Source organism: Schistocerca serialis, chromosome 4, assembly GCF_023864345.2.
Source record: "Schistocerca serialis cubense isolate TAMUIC-IGC-003099 chromosome 4, iqSchSeri2.2, whole genome shotgun sequence".
Taxonomy (NCBI): Eukaryota; Metazoa; Arthropoda; class Insecta; order Orthoptera; family Acrididae; genus Schistocerca; species Schistocerca serialis.
The window spans coordinates 386,610,153-386,630,580 of record NC_064641.1 but is presented as its reverse complement, the minus strand read 5'-3'; the positions used below and the strand labels follow the sequence as shown (position 1 = coordinate 386,630,580).

The 20,428-nt window shown below is 43.3% G+C and overlaps 1 protein-coding gene across 1 annotated transcript in view; it reads right to left on the bottom strand.

Annotated features, from left to right (window-relative positions):
• The window catches only part of LOC126474481 (homeobox protein HMX3-like), a gene marked incomplete at its 3' end in the record, with an annotated part of 184,828 nt that extends 176,420 nt beyond the window's left edge, over positions 1-8,408 (bottom strand). The window contains exon 1 of the mRNA XM_050101954.1: positions 8,192-8,408. Coding sequence (XP_049957911.1) covers positions 8,192-8,408 — 217 coding nt within the window. The remainder of the gene's footprint in view (positions 1-8,191) is intronic.
• Between the last annotated feature and the right edge of the window lie 12,020 nt (positions 8,409-20,428).

The following is a 20,428-nucleotide window of genomic DNA, read 5'->3' as shown; positions in this document are numbered from 1 at the left end:
CCGCGCAGGTAGAGGTGTTTGTCAACAGGCGGCAGGCTACCCCAAACACGGCGCTTATCGCAGCCCATCTGCAGCGCCCTTCCCGCTGTTATCTCCCGCCGCAGCCCACGTCTCGCACACCGTCAACAGGGAACACCTTTTGTGTCTTCGCTCCTAACGATTCCGACACCGGCGCGGCGACAAAAACACACTCGCTCTCGCTCTTTCTTCACTGTCTCTCACACTGGACTTAGCCCGACTGTGAGGCTATTCTTCGTCTGTCACAAATTAGCCAGTGTAGCCTGTTTCGCAACTGTGTGGTTCCGAAAAGTGCGTGGAAAAACCCGTGCAGGGGAAACCCACACCAGAATGCAGCTGGTCGCAGCTCCCCCTAAGCGTTCGTGACGCAGAAAAAAAAAAAAATTGTTCAAATGGCTCTAAGCACTATGGAACTTAACATCTGAGGTCATCAGTCCCCTAGACTTAGAACTACGTAAACCTAACTAACCAAAGGACATCACACACATCCATGCCTGAGGCAGGATTCCAACCTGCGACCGTAGCAGCAGCGCGGTTCCGGATTGAAGCGTCTAGAACCGCTCGGACACTGCGGCCGGCCGTGACACAGAACTGTGGTATACAAAGAGAGACACGCGTCGCGCCTACCTCTAAGGAAAACGTCAATCTCTGATAATCAGCTTACAATACCTTAACATTACGCACACTGTTCACAGAACAATAATCGATAAATAACAATCATGAGACCAAGATATTCGTAATAGGATACTCGTAAACAAATATGTAACTTATCAGAGCGGAAGTCTCCAAACCTCTAACAGCAACTCCTGCACAAAATAAAAGAAACGTGCTATAAAGAAATGTTTCAATTTAGATTCTAAAATCTGCGGCATATCGCTCACAATTATCAGTTATGTAGGCAAGTTACTGAAAATAGCTTTGCAGCTCTAAATGTAAAATAATGGAAACAAAAACTAGATTACTTGTGCTTAAAACAGTGAACAAGAATTACAGAATCTGTTGAATGGACTGAACAGTTTAGTGAGTACAGAACATGGTTTGATAGTAGATCAAAGAAAGACGAAAGTAGTGAGAAGTAGCAGAAAAAAAGCGAGAAACTTAACATCATATTTTGTGTTCAAGAAATATATGAAGTTGGCTAACTAGGAGCAGAATAACTCGTGATAGACAGAACAAGGAGGACATAAAAAGCAGACTAGCACTGGCGAAAAGGGCGTTCCTTGCAAGAGACTTCAGGACTGTGTGAAACAAAAAAAAAAAAAAAACCAGAAGAGATGTGGTACTGCAGAAGAATGTTCGAAATTAGATGGACTAATAAGGTAAGAAATGAGGAGATTCTCCGCAGAATCGGCTAGGAAATGATTATACGGAAAACATTGACAAAACATAAAAATAACTTCCATGGAAGTAGAGGGAGCTGTAGAGGATAAGAACTTCAGAAGAAGGCAGAGATTGGGATACGTCCCACAAATAATTGGGGACATAGGTTGCAAGGGCTACTTTGAGATGAGAAAGTTAGCACAGGAGAGAAATTCGTGGGGGGCCACATCAAACTAGTCAGGAGACTGATCGCTCAAAAACAACAAAAAAAAACAAAAAAAAATTATGCACTTTACAGTCGTTCAGGAAATTTAACCCAGGTAAAAATTGTTTCTTCTGCCAGGTAATAACTGTGCCGAATGTGTAGTTGCATCAGCCAGAAGCTTCAGGAGACATTGTGTACACGAAGATGCCACAGTCAAATGTAGGGACGATTGAAGAATGAAGTACACGGAGTTTGTGAACTGGCAATGCAGATTGTTCATATCACATGTTTCTGGGCTAAAAGTATTCTTTGCGAATGCACAGTTGTCCCAGATTGTAATGCAACGAATAATAATGTGATAACGACAAAGAATTTTATTATTTTCTTTTGTACAAATTATACTTGCAGAGTAGACAGTGGCGATCTTGAATCTCATACGTCAATGGAAGCTCTACGTGTAACCTCATCTCTAAGAATTTTTAATGTGCGACTGAATTGTTTATAATCATATTTCGATAGTAAATTGTCACGTCTATGACAGCTCTGTGTCAGTAAATGTAAGCGTAGTATTTTGTTGCAGTCAGCGACAGTCTGTCGTCCGTAGACTTGCACTATTGTTACTCGCTATCATGTTGGGCATTTATACCATATGCCATGTTCGGCGGAGGCAAAACTTGTAAATACAAAGCGCTGCTCCTGGGAACTGCTGAATAGCGACTACATACTCCAAAAACTTTTCTATCAAGTATTTTTCACTTGTCGCTTCGAAGTCTTAGCAGCAAACGATACACAATTATTTATGGTATGTGAAGTATTGTCATCAGGCCACAAAATACGAGACACAGCTCAAACAGTAACCGTGGGCGGAGCTTCGTTGTGGATGTTTACGTCAATGATCTTCCGTTTTGCTACTGCTAGCAAGGGCGGAAGACACCCTGATCAACAGATACTGCGTGTGAATTAATATTATAATTAGTACATTAGTCACAGTCATGTTTGGTAATACTTCGGAAAACTTCTTTCCTTACACCGCTTCTATTGGTTTATATTCGTGATACACCACCAGTGTACTTCACATGACTTGTGCCATCACAGAAATGTAAAGACATTTGGCGGAATATAATGACAGGAACATTTGTATACAAATATGTTAATGCACATGGTTTCACTAATGCAACGTCTCTCGTGGCGATCATCGCAACATTTACACTGTAACTACGATAAATGTAGCTATCTGCTAATGAGACTGTATACGTTTGAGATCTAGTTAACAGAGCAATAGAAATTCTAAGTAAAAGTTTGCATTCTTCCGGTATGTTTTGTTTAAGCCACTGTGACAGGCACGTTCGTAGTATGAAACACACCCAGCATAATATTTAAACGTAACGGCCTCTGTTTATTACAACCGCAAGGTTAATTCGTTGCAACAGTGTGAATAGTATTTACAAAATATGTTTTCTTTCGTGCACTATTACGATGGTGCACTGTCAGTATGGAATTTCAACTGGCTGCGTTAAACGTATTTTGGGTAATTAATTATTTAGTGTAAACGGCTACGCATTTGCGGTCACCCAAAAATTTCACGCTTATCCCGGGTTCCTGTGAGACAAAACAATAATGCTTCTGCTACAAGTTTTTCGTACGTAATTAACAGAATGTTTCTCTCAAATGTATTTCGCCAACTTCACAAGTTTCTCGACGCTCTAAACATTGTTTATACCGAAATTACCGTAAACATTGTCATCTGATGATGAACTTGGCGACATTTCATTCTTGGAGATGAAAACCCCTTGCGGTTGTTATTTTTTCCGTTAATCTTAGTATTATTTTCAGATAGGACCCTATGTACCCTCCTAGTATCGCAGTGTAATACTTCCACAACTCCACAATCTCCGCATGGTGCATGACGAACTGTGTGTGATACGGCTCGTATTTTATTATAATCACCTGTAATAACTACCCCTATGGCGATAAAGCGTCCGGACGTAATGCCTGTGATCGGCAACGCCATAGGTATGCTACACATGTCCGCTATGACATCCACTTTATTGTGTAAACTCATAAACAGACACAAGTGTACATACTATACAACTGTACACAATACGCTCATTCAAAATCTTTGTCCGCATCAAATTGTTTCAGAATTAAATTAAAAATAGTTCCCATTTCCCAGTTCTGATATAGATTTTAGAGAGATTTGCCCTAGTTGGAAGGCAAATGCAGCAACAGAATAGGTAATCTCCTCCCAAATATTCCCAATGTGACTCTTTATATCCCAGTACGACCTTGCCTAGCATTTGGCTACAAATATCCTGACTCTGGATATCTATAGACTAAATCGCGTAAGACAATAGATATCAGTCGCAGTGTTCTACCACATTCATATTGGACAATGAAAAGACGGTAAATATCTCAGTGATAAGTGTAATTGTGATTATCAGGAATTAAAATACAATCAAGATGACCGTTACGGCGGCAGCGTGCATCGTCTCTCAGACACCGGTTTTCGTCCGTAGCAATCTGCTGCCAACAGATATTTTCCCGAGTTATCAGCAGAAGAAACCTTTAGTCGCTACAAATAAGCAAATCTGTCATGCTAAGTAGACAGCTCTGGTTTCAAAAATCGAAAAAGATCACGGAATTGTTTCATAATTTTTTTTCTTTGATAGTAATAGTTGCTGTTAATGAACACGGCAATATATCCTGCATTTGCGCATGGGAGAGATGGCATACGAGAACGGCATGTTGTTACGTGTGAGACGTGAAAAATTTAAACGGATACAAGGATTGCGCACAGCGTCACAAGTAATGTTCTGACGAAGGATATCGACAATACAGGCGACTGTAGCATCAGAGAATCCGTTGGATATGTCCAAGTAACCAAAGAAGAGGATCGGTCGATGTTTTTCAGCATTTGGTTTAAGAGCTCTTGTTTTTAAATTTCTGTTGACTGTATGTTAAAAATCTATATACGCCTTAGTTTGAAGAATGTATCAAATCTGAATGAAGGAATTACAGCAGATCTTTAGTGGTACAATAAAGCTAGACGATCTTAATAAATATATTACTGTTTTTACCTACGTCTAGGATTCCAAGAATTATGTTACGAGATGCAAGCACTTAATCCAGACTTTCGTTATGAGAGTACGATCTTTGTGTACGTCTGGCGTCTTATGCTATTGCACAGACCTTTTCAGTACGAAAGTCAGTCATTCTTCTCAGTCTGTTTCAAAATCTATTTCCTCACAGAAGCACAGTACACACAACAAAGAATGCAAGTACTGTTGTTCAACAACTGTTTGAAGACCGCCGCAGCCTAACAGGCTAGGCTCACACGAACTATGCAAGTGTTACCGGCTCAGCACACGAAGTCATCATCTTTCCCAAAACTTGCATTAACACCAATTACCAAAATCCGCAGCTAGCAGCAGGCCTATGATTCCGCATACTGCAGAAGTGTAGCAATGATAAACTAAAGGGTACTTCGTATTGTATTTTAATACAGAATTTGAAGGTAAATAAATATCTTAAATGCCATAAATGACGACGAAAGAGTCTTAAACGAAAGAAATTGTATAATAACGATCTCCAGTTTTTTTTGTTTGTTTTTCACCGTAGCGTCGTAGCACTGTTCTCTTCGGGATGAACACCAGTCTTTCTTTGGTTTCCTTGTCTGATTTTGGTAGGGAACAGAGCCGACGCTGTTTAGACAACTGTAACAGTCTGTGTGTGCTGTTGCAGGCTACTAGTGGAAAATATAAATTACTGAGTCAAACAAAGAGTTAAAACGACGGCGAAAACTTCCACCACGCACATAGTAGGAGAAGAAGCTGAATTTTCCCCTTGAATATGATTGTCTAGGGGGTAGGCAGAGGAAGATTGCTAGCAGTGAATCTTCTGACATGATGCACATTAGATCACGAAATGCATCTCCTGCTTCTGCATGTTTCAAGTATTTTAGAGAGAAGCAGTAATGAAGCCATTTTCTTTTTTCACCATCGGTTTCCTTCATCTATTATGGCATTTGTAACCGTTTTGTTGTTTCTCTCTTGTCGTGAAATGTGTAATGACAATAGCTTTTCGCGCACCTGGTCAAAACTTGATCACTTCTCATTCTCGTTGGAGTATCTTCAACCCCTTTATCTGTAGCTTTTTCTTTCCTATAATGTCTAAATGTGAAGCTGTGGCCTCTTTCACTAGAGATTACTTTTACATTTTTGTCCTTCTTCAGTGTCCTTGTCCTACATCTCTTGTAGCACTTTTCAGTAACTTACGTTCCCGTCAGTAGACTAAACAACGAAAAAACGTGGTCCCTATACAAAAGAGCCTGCTTACAACTCAGGCATATATCTTAGAATTCTGTTCGTCCCAAACAGACCTAACAGGGGAGTTTGCAAGTATACGAAAAACGGCAGCGTGAATGCTCGAAGCTTTAACTGGCGAGATAACGTTACGGAAATGACGAAAAACTTGAATTGACGGGTTCTTGAAGACAGACGCAAATTAGCCCACGAAAGCCTTCTTATAAAATTTGCTGAGAGGAAAGCTAGAAGATTCTAGGGATATGTTCATTCGTGAAGACAAGATCAGACTAATTACGGCACGCAGAGGGGCTTTTAAGCCGTCATTATTCCCGCGCTCCTGACACGACAACAGCGGAAAGATATCCTAACTTACAATACTGAGCTAAGTACCCTCTGCCATCCACTTCAAAGCTGTCTGCAGATTAGTCTACGTGTTTTCAGAACATTACACGTCTCCCTTGCCAGGTAAATGCTCTTCAACCTCTAGGACCATTTGTATAATTCGAATAAGGCCATGAATACCCTCTTCCTGGGCCTTTTTTGAGTTTCGGTGGCAAACACGTGTGGCATACGCTGCCGTAGCGCGCAAAAACCTCCACCCCACATTTAATGCCCAGGCTTACCGTAAAAGCCGGCGATGCCCCGTACAACGGAAACCTTAGGGAGTGAAAAAGGCATAGGTATTTCTGCTCTCTGTTAAGAGCTGCATAGACGCACGTCCCTCCATACACTCGTTATGGACGTACGAGCTTTGCATACGTTCGTACTAGTGGTCGTCAACCTTTTCTGCTCAAGAGCCAACACTGACACCGCGGAGCGATACCTAGGACCGCATGTGTACATATTTTATTGTTAATTTGTAAGCTACATAAATTGGTATGTTAAATGAGCACACATAGACCAGCTTGAGTAAGGGCGGGATAAGTTGACCGCCGACGCCCAAGTACTGATCGTGTCATTTGGAACACTTGATGTCGTCTGTTACACTTAGCGACCGCAAAGTTGGAACACTGTAATTACCTGACGACATATTGCTGTGAAGTTTGTGTGACCGGACGAATAATTGATCAGCAAGAGTAACTTTACTTAAATTTAAGTGCATTATGCAACGACACGCGATCATGAATGTTTACTAAATGCTTTGAATGTAAGTTTTCTTGTACCCATTGCTTTGTATTAGAACAGATAATCGTTTCTACAAATATGTACTGTATTTGAAGATGACATCAGTAATGCGTATTCACGGATACATGTTTCTTCCGTGTCAAAATTTATACCATAACAGCTGATCTGTAAAAGTCGCGCACGTCCGTGAATTGTCGGTACAGGAAGACAAACAATTAAACATCCGCCCACTTACGTACTCTAACCCCGCTGCGGCCGCGCTGCTTACCCCTATGCCCGCCAGGTAAGCTCCCAACTTTTACTTGTCTCACTGTACAGTGCACTAATGTCGATTAAAATTAAACACACTAAAATTATTGTTGCCTATGTAAATAAATATTGTTTTAAAATTCGGATGAAAACCGAGGGCCACATGAAAACTTGATTCGGGCCGCATGCAGGGTGCTGGCCGTACTTTTGACGACCACTGTTCTCTAGTCTTGCGCTGTAACACCTGTACCGAAGTAATTAGTTGCACTGAATCGATCTCAGCATTCACTTTCCCGCAAAAGCATAGTACACATAACAAAGAACTTACTGTTGATTGCCTCTCGCAGGGAACAGTGGGTAGCCATAGCAGTGTACGCCACGGCGGCCGGGTTAGTGGCGAAGTAAGGGATCGTGCACTTCCGCCGTGATACAGAGACTTGCCGTAGCGCATGAAAACCCACATTTAATTCTCCTGATGACCCGAAAACCCGGTGGTGTGCCATACACCGAAAACCACAGGGAATGAAAGAGGCCTAGCCTTATTTGCTTTCGGTTGGGAGCTGCACACACGCACGTCTCTCCAGACATTCATTATGGATGTTATGAACTTTGTACAGGCCTGTAGTCTTGTACTATAGACCTGTAACGAAGTAATTAGTTCTTTGGAGTCGATCTCAACATCCACTTTCCCGCGAAAACACCGTGCACATAACAAAGAGGTACTGTCCAATCCCGTAAATCACTGTAGCTGGAGACGGTAGTATGCGAAACGGTGGCATGCCGGCCACTTGCCGCAGAGCTTGAGAACCCCCGATTCGGGCTGAGGGCTAGCGAAAAGGCGAGTGACGTGGAGTACGGCGAAAACTACAAGTTGGTGTGAGACGGGGCTCGCGGCTGGCTTACCTGGAGAGCATGGCGGAGTCGTGGAGAGGCGGCGCGGCGGCGGGCAACGGCTGCGGCCGCCGCGGGCTGTCGCGGCTCAGGATGCTGGAGATGCTGAAGGACGTGTAGAGCGGCGCGCCCGCCTTCTGGCTGTCGCCGCCGCCCAGGCCGCCCCCGCCGCCCCCGCCGGCGCCGCTGGCTCCCGGCGGCGGCGTCATGCTGCCGGCTCCGGGGGACGAGCACCGGCTCGACGCGGGGCTGCTCACCACGGACACCTCCAGCTCCGCCGACCTCGCGTCTCCCATGGCACCGCTCCGCTCCACTCTAGTGCATTACCAGCCTCGCAGCGGCGCCGCCGCACGTGGTCGTCGGCGTCTGCGAGCTAGCGTCACGGCGCGTCGGCCTCCGCCGCAAACCACCGATTGCGGCCGGGTGTGCGTGCGTGCGTGGCGTGGCGCAGAGTGTGTGCGTGTGTGTGTGTCTGTGTGTGTGTGTGTGTGTGGGGAGCACGTGGTCGCCTCGCGGGGAGGTGGGCAGGGCCTGCGCTGCCTGCTGCCCGTCGTCGCGCCCTGTCTCCCTCTTCCGCCCTCTGCCGCCGCCGCCGCCGCAGCCGGACCCGCGGAGCGGTTCGCAAATAAGATAATTACGCGACAGATAGAAGTGTCAACCATGCTTAAAACCTCCGTATCGACAGGGATCTCTAGCGACTGCGCCCATTCTGGGATTGGTCGAGCGATAACGGACAAGATTAGCCCCTAGCGCCACGCCAACCCCGGCCCGTACGGACCATTTTCGCTCGTCCGCGCAGCCACCCTCCTTGGGCGCGCCCATTGGTTGGCTCGGCGCCGGCCAATGGTGGGGTGGCGTCGGCGATCGATACTGCCCCTCTCCTTCCCCCTTTCCCCCCACTACACCGCCTGACGCGGCGGCTGCCGGCCTTCCTCGCTCGGGAGGGGGATGTTTTTTTGACGAGTTATAAAGGTGCGATTCTGGATCTCCCCTCTCAGAAGGGCTTAAAATCGACCTCCCTCTAGCACCCGCGTTTCTCCGAGTGCAAAAGCGCCAGAGAGGTTATTATGTAAGGAGGTGAACGTCGGCGGGGCAATTACCGATGATTACGGGAGGGGGCACCGCAACACTTGCAGCCGGCCACACCCCGTCTCCGCCGGACGTTAATTACTGCCCGGCTGAGGGGGGAAACTTCTGCGCTATCTCCTAAATATTTGATGCTCCCGCTTGTATCCACTTTGATTGATGGTCGTTGCGGTAAGAGAGGCGGGCACGTAAGGGCGTTCTTGGCTAACCACACCACTCCTTCTGATTGCGACCACCGAGAAAAATAGTGCGAACATGCGTTGTTTCCGCAATGTACTTAACAGTCTGAGCTGTACTGCCCATTTCAGCTCACGATAAGGAACAAACACCATACTGAAAAGTGGATCATTCGTTGTTAGATACACCCAATTTTCGTCGTACCCAAAGCGCCTACCAAGACACCAAAGTCAACAGAAATCTTAATAATAAAATTAGCTTTAAACTTCAATATTTCAAAACGTTTTTAAAGTTGTGATTTACATTTTGTATAAATTGGTGAAGCTAATGGAGGGTTTATTTATGTGTTGTCTTCTTTGTCTTACGGGCTCGTTCTTCCGCAGTCGTAGGTATACAAGTTGTATACGCTAAACACGGACTTTTGCAGCTGTAATGAAATTCTTATTACGACCAAATGCGTTTCGCTTTATTCTAAAACATCTTCAGTGGTCACTTGCAAAAATATGTTTTTTTCTCTTACAATATTTTGTTTGTTAGGTTCGTGATCATTCCGCAAGCTTTAACTTAGTACTGTAAGCCTAAGCAGTATCAATTCGTATCGCTACTCTTAGCTGTTTGTTGCTTATGTCATTCTTTCTATTCTTCGACGTATACGTGTAAAATTTTCGCAAACAGCACTTTTGCCAACACTAAATATATTCACGTTTTTGTGTTGTGAAAGATCACTTCACCTCGCCAATTCGTATGTTTTGTTTTGCTTCTGCGGGATGCGCTCATCTTTAGTTTGTTGGTAATAGTGAGAGCGTCTGGTATTGGTCTCACTCTCTCTTTCTCTGTCTCTCTCTCTGCGTGTGCATGTAAGTGCGTGCGTGCGTACGTGTGTGTGTGTGTGTGTGTGTGTGTGTGTGTGTGTGTGTGTGTGTGTGTGTGTGTGTGTTTTTATTTATTTTTATTTTATTGTAATATTTATAACCTTGATTATTTTCGTAAAACTTAAGTGTATTTTGAGAAAACGGGTGCTTGAACAATGTATAGGCCTCTATGCACAGCAGAATCAATCTTCTAATTATAATAATCTATGTTAGACAGGGTGGAGAATATGAACGCATAGATGACATATGAGGGTAAGTGTACAGACATTGTCGTGAAAATGTGCACGTTTCCCGAAAACTATTATTTTCTTTAGTTTCGCTTCAGCATTTACACTTTACAAATTGCCTTTTACAGTGATCGCAAGTAAAATTTTTGTGTCCTTCGTATGGCGTCCATAACTCATTCCACCACTCGCCACACCGCGCCACACTTTAATCAGTCCTTATCATCACAACACTCGTCACATCATGGACAGACGTAAACATTATTGTTTGACGTCCCGTGTTCTGGTGTGCTTGGTCCGAATTGTCACTGTTGTGAATTTGAAGGTCGCTTGGTTCCTGCGTTTTTTTTTCTCTCCGTCATGATCCATTGAGGTTCGTCTTGCTCAGCAGGTTTTCAGATTTTGCTATCAACCATTCTTTCTTTTTCTTTTCTGCTTGCTCTTTTTAACCTTTTCTTCTTCCAATAATTTTCTTGTGAGAAACGGAAGTAAGAATCACCGTTTTGCCGGCCGGTGTGGACGAGCGGCTCTAGGCGCTTCTGTCTGGAACCACGCGACCGCTACGGTCGCAGGTTCGAATTCTGCCTCGGGCATGGATGTGTGTGATGTCCTTAGGTTGGTTAGGTTTAAGTAGTTCTAAGTTCTAGGGGCTGATGACCTCAGATGTTAAGTCTCACAGTGCTCAGAACCATTTGAACCAATCACCGATTTCTGGCCACTTCGTTTCCTTTTTTTTTTTTTTTTTTTTTTTTTTTTTTTTTTTTTTTTTTTTAATGTTTGGTATTTAGGGAGGGAAAAAATTGAGAATAAGTATTCGAGGTGAAATGGAGAGACTCGCGGGTGGATGTCGTTGATCACTGGTAGCTAATGATTGACACCTTTTGTCTTTCGTGGTAATTCCTCCTGCTTCTTTCTCCTCCTGATAACCTTCATCATCACAATGATCGTTGAACACGAGGCAAATTACTGATTCAGCAAGATCTTTCATTGCTGGGGAGTCGACTTTTGTAGTTTCTCTTGGCAACATATTTTCTTCTGTGAAGACATCCTGTGTCAGGAAAAGAAGTTATAGCTTTTCCAGTAGCTGACAATCTTCGAAACGCTGGGCGGAATAGACCAAACACTTCCCTCTGAGTAGCAGCTCTCCTTGGATTTCTACAATGCCATTTCTCGATTTCTCCCGCATCAGATTTCTTGAATGTGCCAAATATGACTTTCTCTAACGGCTATATAATATGACTTACATGTGATGGCGGTCATAATAATAAAATATGATGTATGTAAAATTTTACAGCCGAGAGAGTGCAGTGAGAGATTTGGTTATCAAGAACCAGTATGGCGGGATCATCCACAGAAGTTGTAACATGTTTTTCGAAGTGCTGCAGACAAGCTAGGGAGAATTCACGGGGCCAAGAGATGCTACTGGAGAATTGTTGAACAGCTCCAGTTAATTCTGCTTACGAGAAAAAGTCAATGCTGCTGGTATGAAATGTCCAGTGGGATTAAGACAGTATAAGGCTGTTACCATTTGACCTTGTTCTACTAGTTTAATTTTCTTTACAGATTTCTTCCCCTTTGAGACTATTAAGAGGAACGGTCGAAGCCAGTCTCCTCCATTTTGTACAGCATATTAAGAGGGAACTTGTACTTTTCTAGACTTCCTTTCAGCATACGAAATTTCGTGTCTGCTTGTGCCTTGTTGAAACCTATAGCTCTTTCTAAGCTGCACTGCTCTGGCGTACATAAAGAATCGTGAAGGAAGCAAGCGATACTTCCAGTATTTTCCGAAAACTTTCACTTCTCTATGTAAGCGATGCGTTAGCCCATTCTGGTCAGCAAATTAGCAAGCCACTTGGCGAATGTCTTAAGAGGTATTCCGTAAAATCTAGCCTCGAGATCTTTAATATGTTTAGCTAGATATACTTCCGTTTCCTCACTGAATATTTTACTATACCTGCCCACGGAATTAGCTGCGGTATTCAACATAAAAGAGTAACTAACACCAATTAAAAATAAAATACTTTTATTGGCTACCAAAAGTAATTTTACACAGTTTTAACGATCCCAGCCAAATGAATTAATGCTCACCAATTTGAGTCCCCTTCTAAGTGTTGCTTCAGTGCAATCAACTTTTTTCGCAGCAGCCCTTTGGACCTCTCTCTCATCAATAAGTTTTCTAGTTTCCTCACCTTGCACTTGGATGAGACACGACTTGTTGATCCTTTTTTCGTGTTTTCCAATTTTATCTAAATTTAAAGTACATAAATATAAATAAGTGCTCTCGAGCAGGCATAGATTGTATTGCTAAACAGACGCATACAGGCGGCGAAACGCTTCCTCAGTCTACCAAATACACTGTTAACTTGGCGGCTGCGTGTACGCAGTTTGAATGTGAAGCGCACGCTTGACCGACCGTAACAGTGCTCAAGTTCACGCAGACGGAACTAGTCGTACCGCTACCGCCTTGCAAATAACAACGTCCTAATTAACAAAAATGGGTTTTTCAGTGGGATTAAAATCAATCACGTTCATTTATTCTGACGCCTTTGAGAACCTGTCTAGCATAATCCTGAAATTACAGTCACCACACAGTACACTATCACTCTAGACAGTCAGCTGTTATTCAGTGATACCAACAGCCACAGAAAACAACTGCGTACGCTTACCCACCGGCGTACAGTTACCGTCCATCACCTCACTATACGAAATGACGCAGGTCTAAACACATTTTTGCATGCAAGCTAAAAGACTTAAGTGATAATAATGTTAAACTTGTCACGAAAGACCTAAATTACGTAACGGCTGTCGCGGTTCACGATGTGCAAACCCATTTGCAGGTTGCCTACCTAATGGCTTCCAGGATCAGTAACAATTTGATTTTCGGTACTTCGTGTAATTATTGACTGAATTTAAAAATTTAAAAAGCTGTTATAGTCTACTCGCTAAGAGGCATAACGTTACGTTAAGGATTTAACACACAAAGACAATTATTATAGCCAGATGCTGTGTACGCATGCCTTGAGGTAGCGTAAATGAAGTGACGCAAATATCTGGACTTAATTCATCCACTGTCTCAGAATGAGAGCGCGTAGCGACTTACAACTAACTCTACAAAAGTATAAATGTGGCGTTAGGTCACGCAGGAGGCCGGCGGCCATTATTACAGTAATCAGTAATTCTGCATTTAAGCTGATTGGGTCGCAAAGGTAAACTTAATTTCAAATCTTTACGAAACTTTTCCGTTCCGACACCCCACAAAATGATGAAAGGAAGAAAGTTTATTGCGTACTATATTTGCGCAGTTCACGCGATCAAACTTCAGCATCAGATACTACATATTAATTTACCTAGCTCTATTCGTAACACATTTTGCAGACGGTATCGATACAGATTTAAATTACTTCATTGTGCGAGGGACAATCTCCACATGGATCTAATCACGACTTGAGCTAGAGGGAGCAGCTCATGTTTGTTATTTCGCGCCTAATGATGAAAAACTCGTAGTTCTCAACTTTCACAACAAATAGCTCTAATTACACTTGCTACTACTCTGCATTATGTCTTCTGGCCTTCTTAAAGCTCTCACACCTATCTGAGTGACGGGGGAGGATGTGTGTTCGGTATACGAAGATCTTATTTTTCTTAACGAAGAGGGTGTGTTGATGGTGGTGGGACTGCCCTCCCCTACGCTTCGCCGAGTGCGCCCTTGAATGTCTTAACAACGGCTCCATCATAATCTTTTACATTTCTGTTTCCTTCCTTATGTAACTGAAGAGTCGAATCCATAAGTCGGCAGTATGCCAAGCCACTATATTCACAGACGTACGACTGATGTCACACGCTCCAAAAAAAAAAAAAAAAAAAAAAAAAAAACAAACGAAAAGAAAAGGTTGTGGAACTATCACTATCTATGTGAAAATGGCGGCAGACATGACAGAATAAAAGATTAAAAGATCGACCAACAAAACAAATGTCGTACAAAAAGCATTACATATGCTCACGGACTGAATTTGGTTCTTCATAAATTGACAATAGTCAAGTAGCGAAACACGTCTGACAACAATTAAAGAATAATTAAATAGATTTATACATACGATTTTAGTAACTTCCATCTTGTATACAATAACTGCGGTAGATGGCTACTTATGTTAAGATGCTACTGAAGTCTTAATTTTTCTATATGTCCATGTCTCAGATGCCTGACGTTTGTTTTTCTCTGTCTCGTTACTATACATTTCCCAAAGTCGCAACGTTTTAACTAAAACTGTTCGACGTTAATAGCTTATTCTTATTATCGCATTTTATCTTCTCCTATTTAGTTTCTTCCTTTTTCTGTTATTCTGCTGCTACTCAGATACTAAACCTGGAGCTTTGCTACGGGCTCTATCCAGAAAGATTACGTTTACTACTGTTGCAGTTTTGTTAACTAACAAATGTCAGTGCGCTACAGAATTTTTGGAAAACTTGCACTGTGTCGTACGAGCCGTCAGATAGATTGTAAATGTCAGACCGTGAGGTGTGGGCGATTCGACGCCCGCGAGTAACAAGTTGTGGGACGTCAGTTACACCTACGTGTCTGCAATTACACATTCTTTTCATTTTATCGTATGTACTACAGATCTACTCCCTTCCCTCCAGCCACCATGCATGGAGAGCTGCATCAAGCCAGTACCTGGACTGAAGACGACAAGGTTGACTAACTGTCTTATAATGTTTTAAATTTGCAACTATAGATGGCTTTTGATTTCATTTGCGTTCCTATTTCTTGGTGCAAATCTAACGATGTGGATGCAAGAAAGTCGTACACAAAGGTTTCCATATGTAATGGGCGTTGGAACGGGACGCAGACAGGAAAGGTGGAACAAGTGAGAAAGGCAAAATGTTGATTTTATTATTAACCGCCACTTACGCAATTAGTTCGATATGAACGCTGTAGACATCGACGAGATGCTGCATCTGTAAAACGATGTGATCAACAGTTCTTCGGAGCAGTTCTTGTGGAATCTGAGCAACGTATTCTTACATAGTGGCTTTCACATCACGTAGGCACTGGATGTGTCACCCATACACTTTCTTTTCTTTTTTTTTTAAAAAAAAAAAAGAGAAGCCTGTAGGCCAAAAGTCACATAGATTAAAAATCAAGTGATTTTGCAGGTCAAGCGTCTGGAAAACCTCTGGAGATACGCTCGTGGATGTTTGCATTACGCAGATCTTTCATTGGGCGAGTGGCATGAGATATTGCCCCATCTTCCAAGAAAACCGTGATTTCCATATACGAGGGTGAGTCAAACGAAAACCTTACATTTGTAATAACAAATCGAAATTTCGCGGCGTTATCCTGTAAGTTGGTAAGCGTGCTACAAACAGCGTGCAGAATGTCCTGTAGGTTGCAGCATAGTGCAGATCCATTCATACTGTCGCAATATCAGTATAAAGATGGCCGCCCCACTTGCGACTTGCACCAGGGAAGAACAGCTTTCTGTTATTCTGTTTTTGAGTAGTGAAGGTGTGAAACCTATTGAAATTCATCGACGAATGAAGGTTCAGCATGATGATGCTTATTTATCACAGCAGCAAGTCTACAAATGGAGTAGGAAGTTCGCAAATGGTGTGACTTCAGTGGAAGATACTCTTCGCCCAGGTCAGGCACAACGAGTTGTGATTCTACAGAACATTGCAGCAGTTGAAGCCATAGGGAAGGAAAACCACCGAGTGATGCTGAATGACATTCCAGCATGTTTACAGATTAGTCATGGCTCTGCACACCACATTGTGCATGATGTGCTCCAGTTTCACAAAGTGTCTACAAGATGGGTGCCACGGCAGCTGACTCCTGAAATGAGAGAATGACGTGTTGATGACTGTGAAGAACTTCTTCGACCCTTTCAACGAGAAGGTGATGGCTTCCTTGCAAGAATCGTCACTGGGGACGAAACCTGGGTTCACTTCCACCAACCGGAAACGAAGAGAGCGAGCAAGGAATGGCGCCATTCCTCATCACGAAAACCAAAGTAGTTTAGAACAGAACCATCAGCAGGGAAGGTTATGCTGACTCTCTTTTGGGACGAAAAAGGCGTCATTGTCGAGCATTACATGCCTAGAGGCACCAGTGTCGCCAGTGCATCATACACAGATCTCCTATAAAATCATCTGCGGCTTGCAATCATATCAAAGCGATGTGGATTGCTGTCAGCAGGTGTCCTTTTGCAACATGACAATGCAAGGCCCCATACTTCCCGTACAACAGTTGCAACAATCACAGACCTGCGTTTTGAGTGTCTTTCTCATCCACCATACTCACCTGACTTTGCCCCAAGTGATTTCCATGTGTTTGGACCACTCAAAGACGCAATGGGAGGAAAGAAGTTCCGTTCTGATTAAGAGGTACGCCACGCGGTGCATGAGTGGTTGCGCGGACTACCAAACGATTTTTTCTTAAGGAATTTATGCACTTTGTAAGCGCTGGAGGACTTGCATTGAGCGTGGGGGAGATTATACTGAAAAGTGATACAGCTTGTAGCACTTCTGAACAATAAATAATATTTAAAAAAATATTTAAGGTTTTCATTTGACTCACCCTCGTAGTTGCGCTCTTACGAAACAGGAAGCGCATGCTTTGCGAGGTGCTCTCGATAACGTACAGACTTCACGGTACACCTGACAGGCTCTCTTGCTGTATTCTCTTCAAAGAAGTAAGGGCAGGGAAGAAAGGTGCTTCTGAATCCACATAAACAGTCACATACGGCGAGTGCAGTTGTTCTTCGTCCACAATACGTGCGTTAACAACGCCCAAATTCAGTCGTTCTGTGTATTCATTGCACACCAAAGTGTAAAATGTGCCTCGTCACTATTTAACATATTGCCCGCCCACGTGTCAACTTCGATCCGTGCCAGAAACTGAAGAGCAAATTTAGAACGTTGCTGCACCGTCTGGGTCTTGAACAGGTACCAGTGTAAAAAAGGCGGAAAAACATCCCGTACTGTTGACCATGCAGTGACATTGCACGAGCACTAGCGCTACAAGCGGCACGCCTGCATTGTCAGTTAGAGCAGCAGTAACCTCTTCAGTATCTCACACCGGGAAAGGACGCCTTCCTCTTCCGTGTACTACGCCAAGCTCACTCGTGTTTTCGAATTTCATTATCATCTTCTTTAACCCATTTAATGATATTGGATCTCTCCTCAGACCTTTTAGTCGGCGATACTCTCTCAATTCTGCACTGTAATTGCTGCCGTTTATATAAAAGAGCTTCAATAATAGCGCACGATCTCACTTCTCAATAGCCACACTGGTCACTCACGTTATCGGTTGTTAAATGACAGTGTGAATGTCATACCGTCATACATACACCTTACAGCGCCAGATTAGCACCTGGTGGCCACAACTGAAACTAATGCTTTTTTCAGCGTAATTCGGTTCCGCATTAACACATTAGCATATCCACCAAGTTTCGGTGCCATACGATAATTAAAGCGCACACTGGACGTCTGTGAGTAGCTGTAATTTATTTACAGTAGAACCACCTGGTAGTAATCAGAAAATCATCTTTTAAGTAAAACTAGTTATCTGAGCCTACTCATTTTGACTTCGTCCTTCAATTGAAATACCTCAATCGCTTTTAAACGATTTTCTGCTCGTAGGGTATGGCAGGATTAATTTATAGAAGCTATGTTCTATAAAATCTATTATTTCAGTGTGAATAATATGTGGTTCTGACTTCCAATACATGTCAGTAAAACTGGGGATGATTGTAAAAGAGAAAACTTGAGCCATCAGAAGAAAGCTGATAAGAGAAATACAACTTAAAGGATCGATTTGGAAAAGGACGGATAGTTTCAAGCAATTTTTTTACAGTTGCTGAAAGTGTTTGTAATGTTACTTGTATTACGCAAAAGAGACACGAGTTCAGCAGAATTATATCATAAGTATCCTGAGAACACAGCGAGAACATACCTTTCCATCAGAGGCTGACTTCGTTATTCTGATGAAGCAATCGGCATCAGAAACATCGATTGGATTTTTGCGTTCTTTCGAAACGTCGACATCATTAGATATTAATACAAACTCGCGCAGCGACGTCGCATGCATTGCAAAGACCTGGGACGCATGAACAACCTTGCCTTCGTGACGTCGCTATCTTAGAGGAGAAGCGGGTCGTTACAGTAGTATAGTACCATAAGTCTTCACAGCACTCACGTATCTGAGAAACTATTCCACATACTCGGACCTTCGTTAACAGTATGTTTTATCCCATCCAGCCCCGGTTCAGTCAACATATAAATAGGATTTAAATGTGAACAGAACCGCCAAATTGCAAGTGACTCTCATTGTTCTTTAGATTCACTAAACTGTTCAAACGGTTCAAATGGCTCTGAGCACATCAGTCCCCTAGAACGTAGAACTACTTAAATCAAACCTAACCTAAGGACATCACACATATCCAAGTCCGAGGCAGGATTCGAGCATCCAACCGTAGCGGTCGCGCGGTTCCAGACTGTAGCACCTAGAACCGCTGGGCCACCCCGGCCGGCCCACTAAACTGTCTATATAATTTGGCGTACCATAACTTACAGTTATATGAAACACAACTTGATTCAGAAGCCATGCCGTGATACTGACGTAGAGCTCGTTTGGGAATTACATTACATGAAATCATAATAACAGAAATAGCCTCTGCTGAAGGTGGACAGTTGCGTGGCGTCTTGATACGATATGGACATGTGCAGCAAGCAGACGCATTGACAGTTACAGAGGTGTATACGTTTCAAGACATCGCTATATTGTTTGGCTAAGTCTGAGAGTGGTAACACTGATGTAGCGAGGTATTTCAGTGCATCTCACGTGTATTACTGGTTTTGCACTTGACATGAGCCGGTTCACACCTCAACTGTCACGAAACCTATGTTATGATGTAATATGCGCATCCCAAGTAATTATAATCGATTCTATAACGTTGCTTGGCGACTGCAGAGAATATTCACTAAAGACTGCGCAGGTAATTACTTGTGCTTTCCTTTCGTTTTACTGTGGTGAGAAGGAATTGTTATTTTCTGCAGCCTTGGGAGCCTTCCTTAGATGGTTCACCAAATGGAAGCTAGCTTAGAAGGACCAGCATGTCATAAACCTGTTCAGTGCGGAAACCAGCGCCCGAGCAGATATAGGACAGGAATTTCACGGTGTTCTGTTTCTGCAAAGCAGGCGTGCTGGGGGGCGACCAGCGTTCTGTAAAGACTGCGAGGTGTGAGACTCTAGGATGAATCCTTTACGGTGGGATAAAAATCTGAAACTTGAAATCGTGAGTGTGTGTTGTCCACGGCCACACTACAAAGGACGGGGACCGTCGGTGCACCCCGACTCCGGCGTTGGCGTCGAGCGTCGAGTGGGGGGGAGCATGTGTTTTTACTAGCGATCTTTTGTTTAAACTGTATTCCAACGAATAGGGGAATGGTTTAGACATATGGGAGGAGAGATATGCGTTAAAAATCTTATCTAGTTCTCTGCCGGATGAAGTTAGTTGAGCTTTTATAGTTCATACATTTTATCCGATGGATGGTGCAGAGTAACGAAGATAGCATGTTGGCGAGATAGATGTGAATGGACGTGGATCTGTAGGATTTGTATCTGTTTAGGGGACGCGCCACAATGCAACCATTTCCACTGAATGGTCAAAACACGGTCCTGTCGCACTAACTCAGGTCGCTCTGTTTCTGCACGGGTTGCATCAGGTGAAGGATATGGCTTTCTCCGACTTCTACCCAGTTCCGACTTGGAACGATCACGTGCGCAAAGCTGCGGAAATGGCAGCAGACGCAGGGTGCATAGGGACTGACTAAAACCACGTTGGAATTTTACTGTAGCAGACAGGTTCGAGAAAGGTGACTCGTTTCGAGATATGAGAGTGCCAAGAATATGATTCACTTGTGGCTGTAATCATTACATAACTTCTCCATAGGATC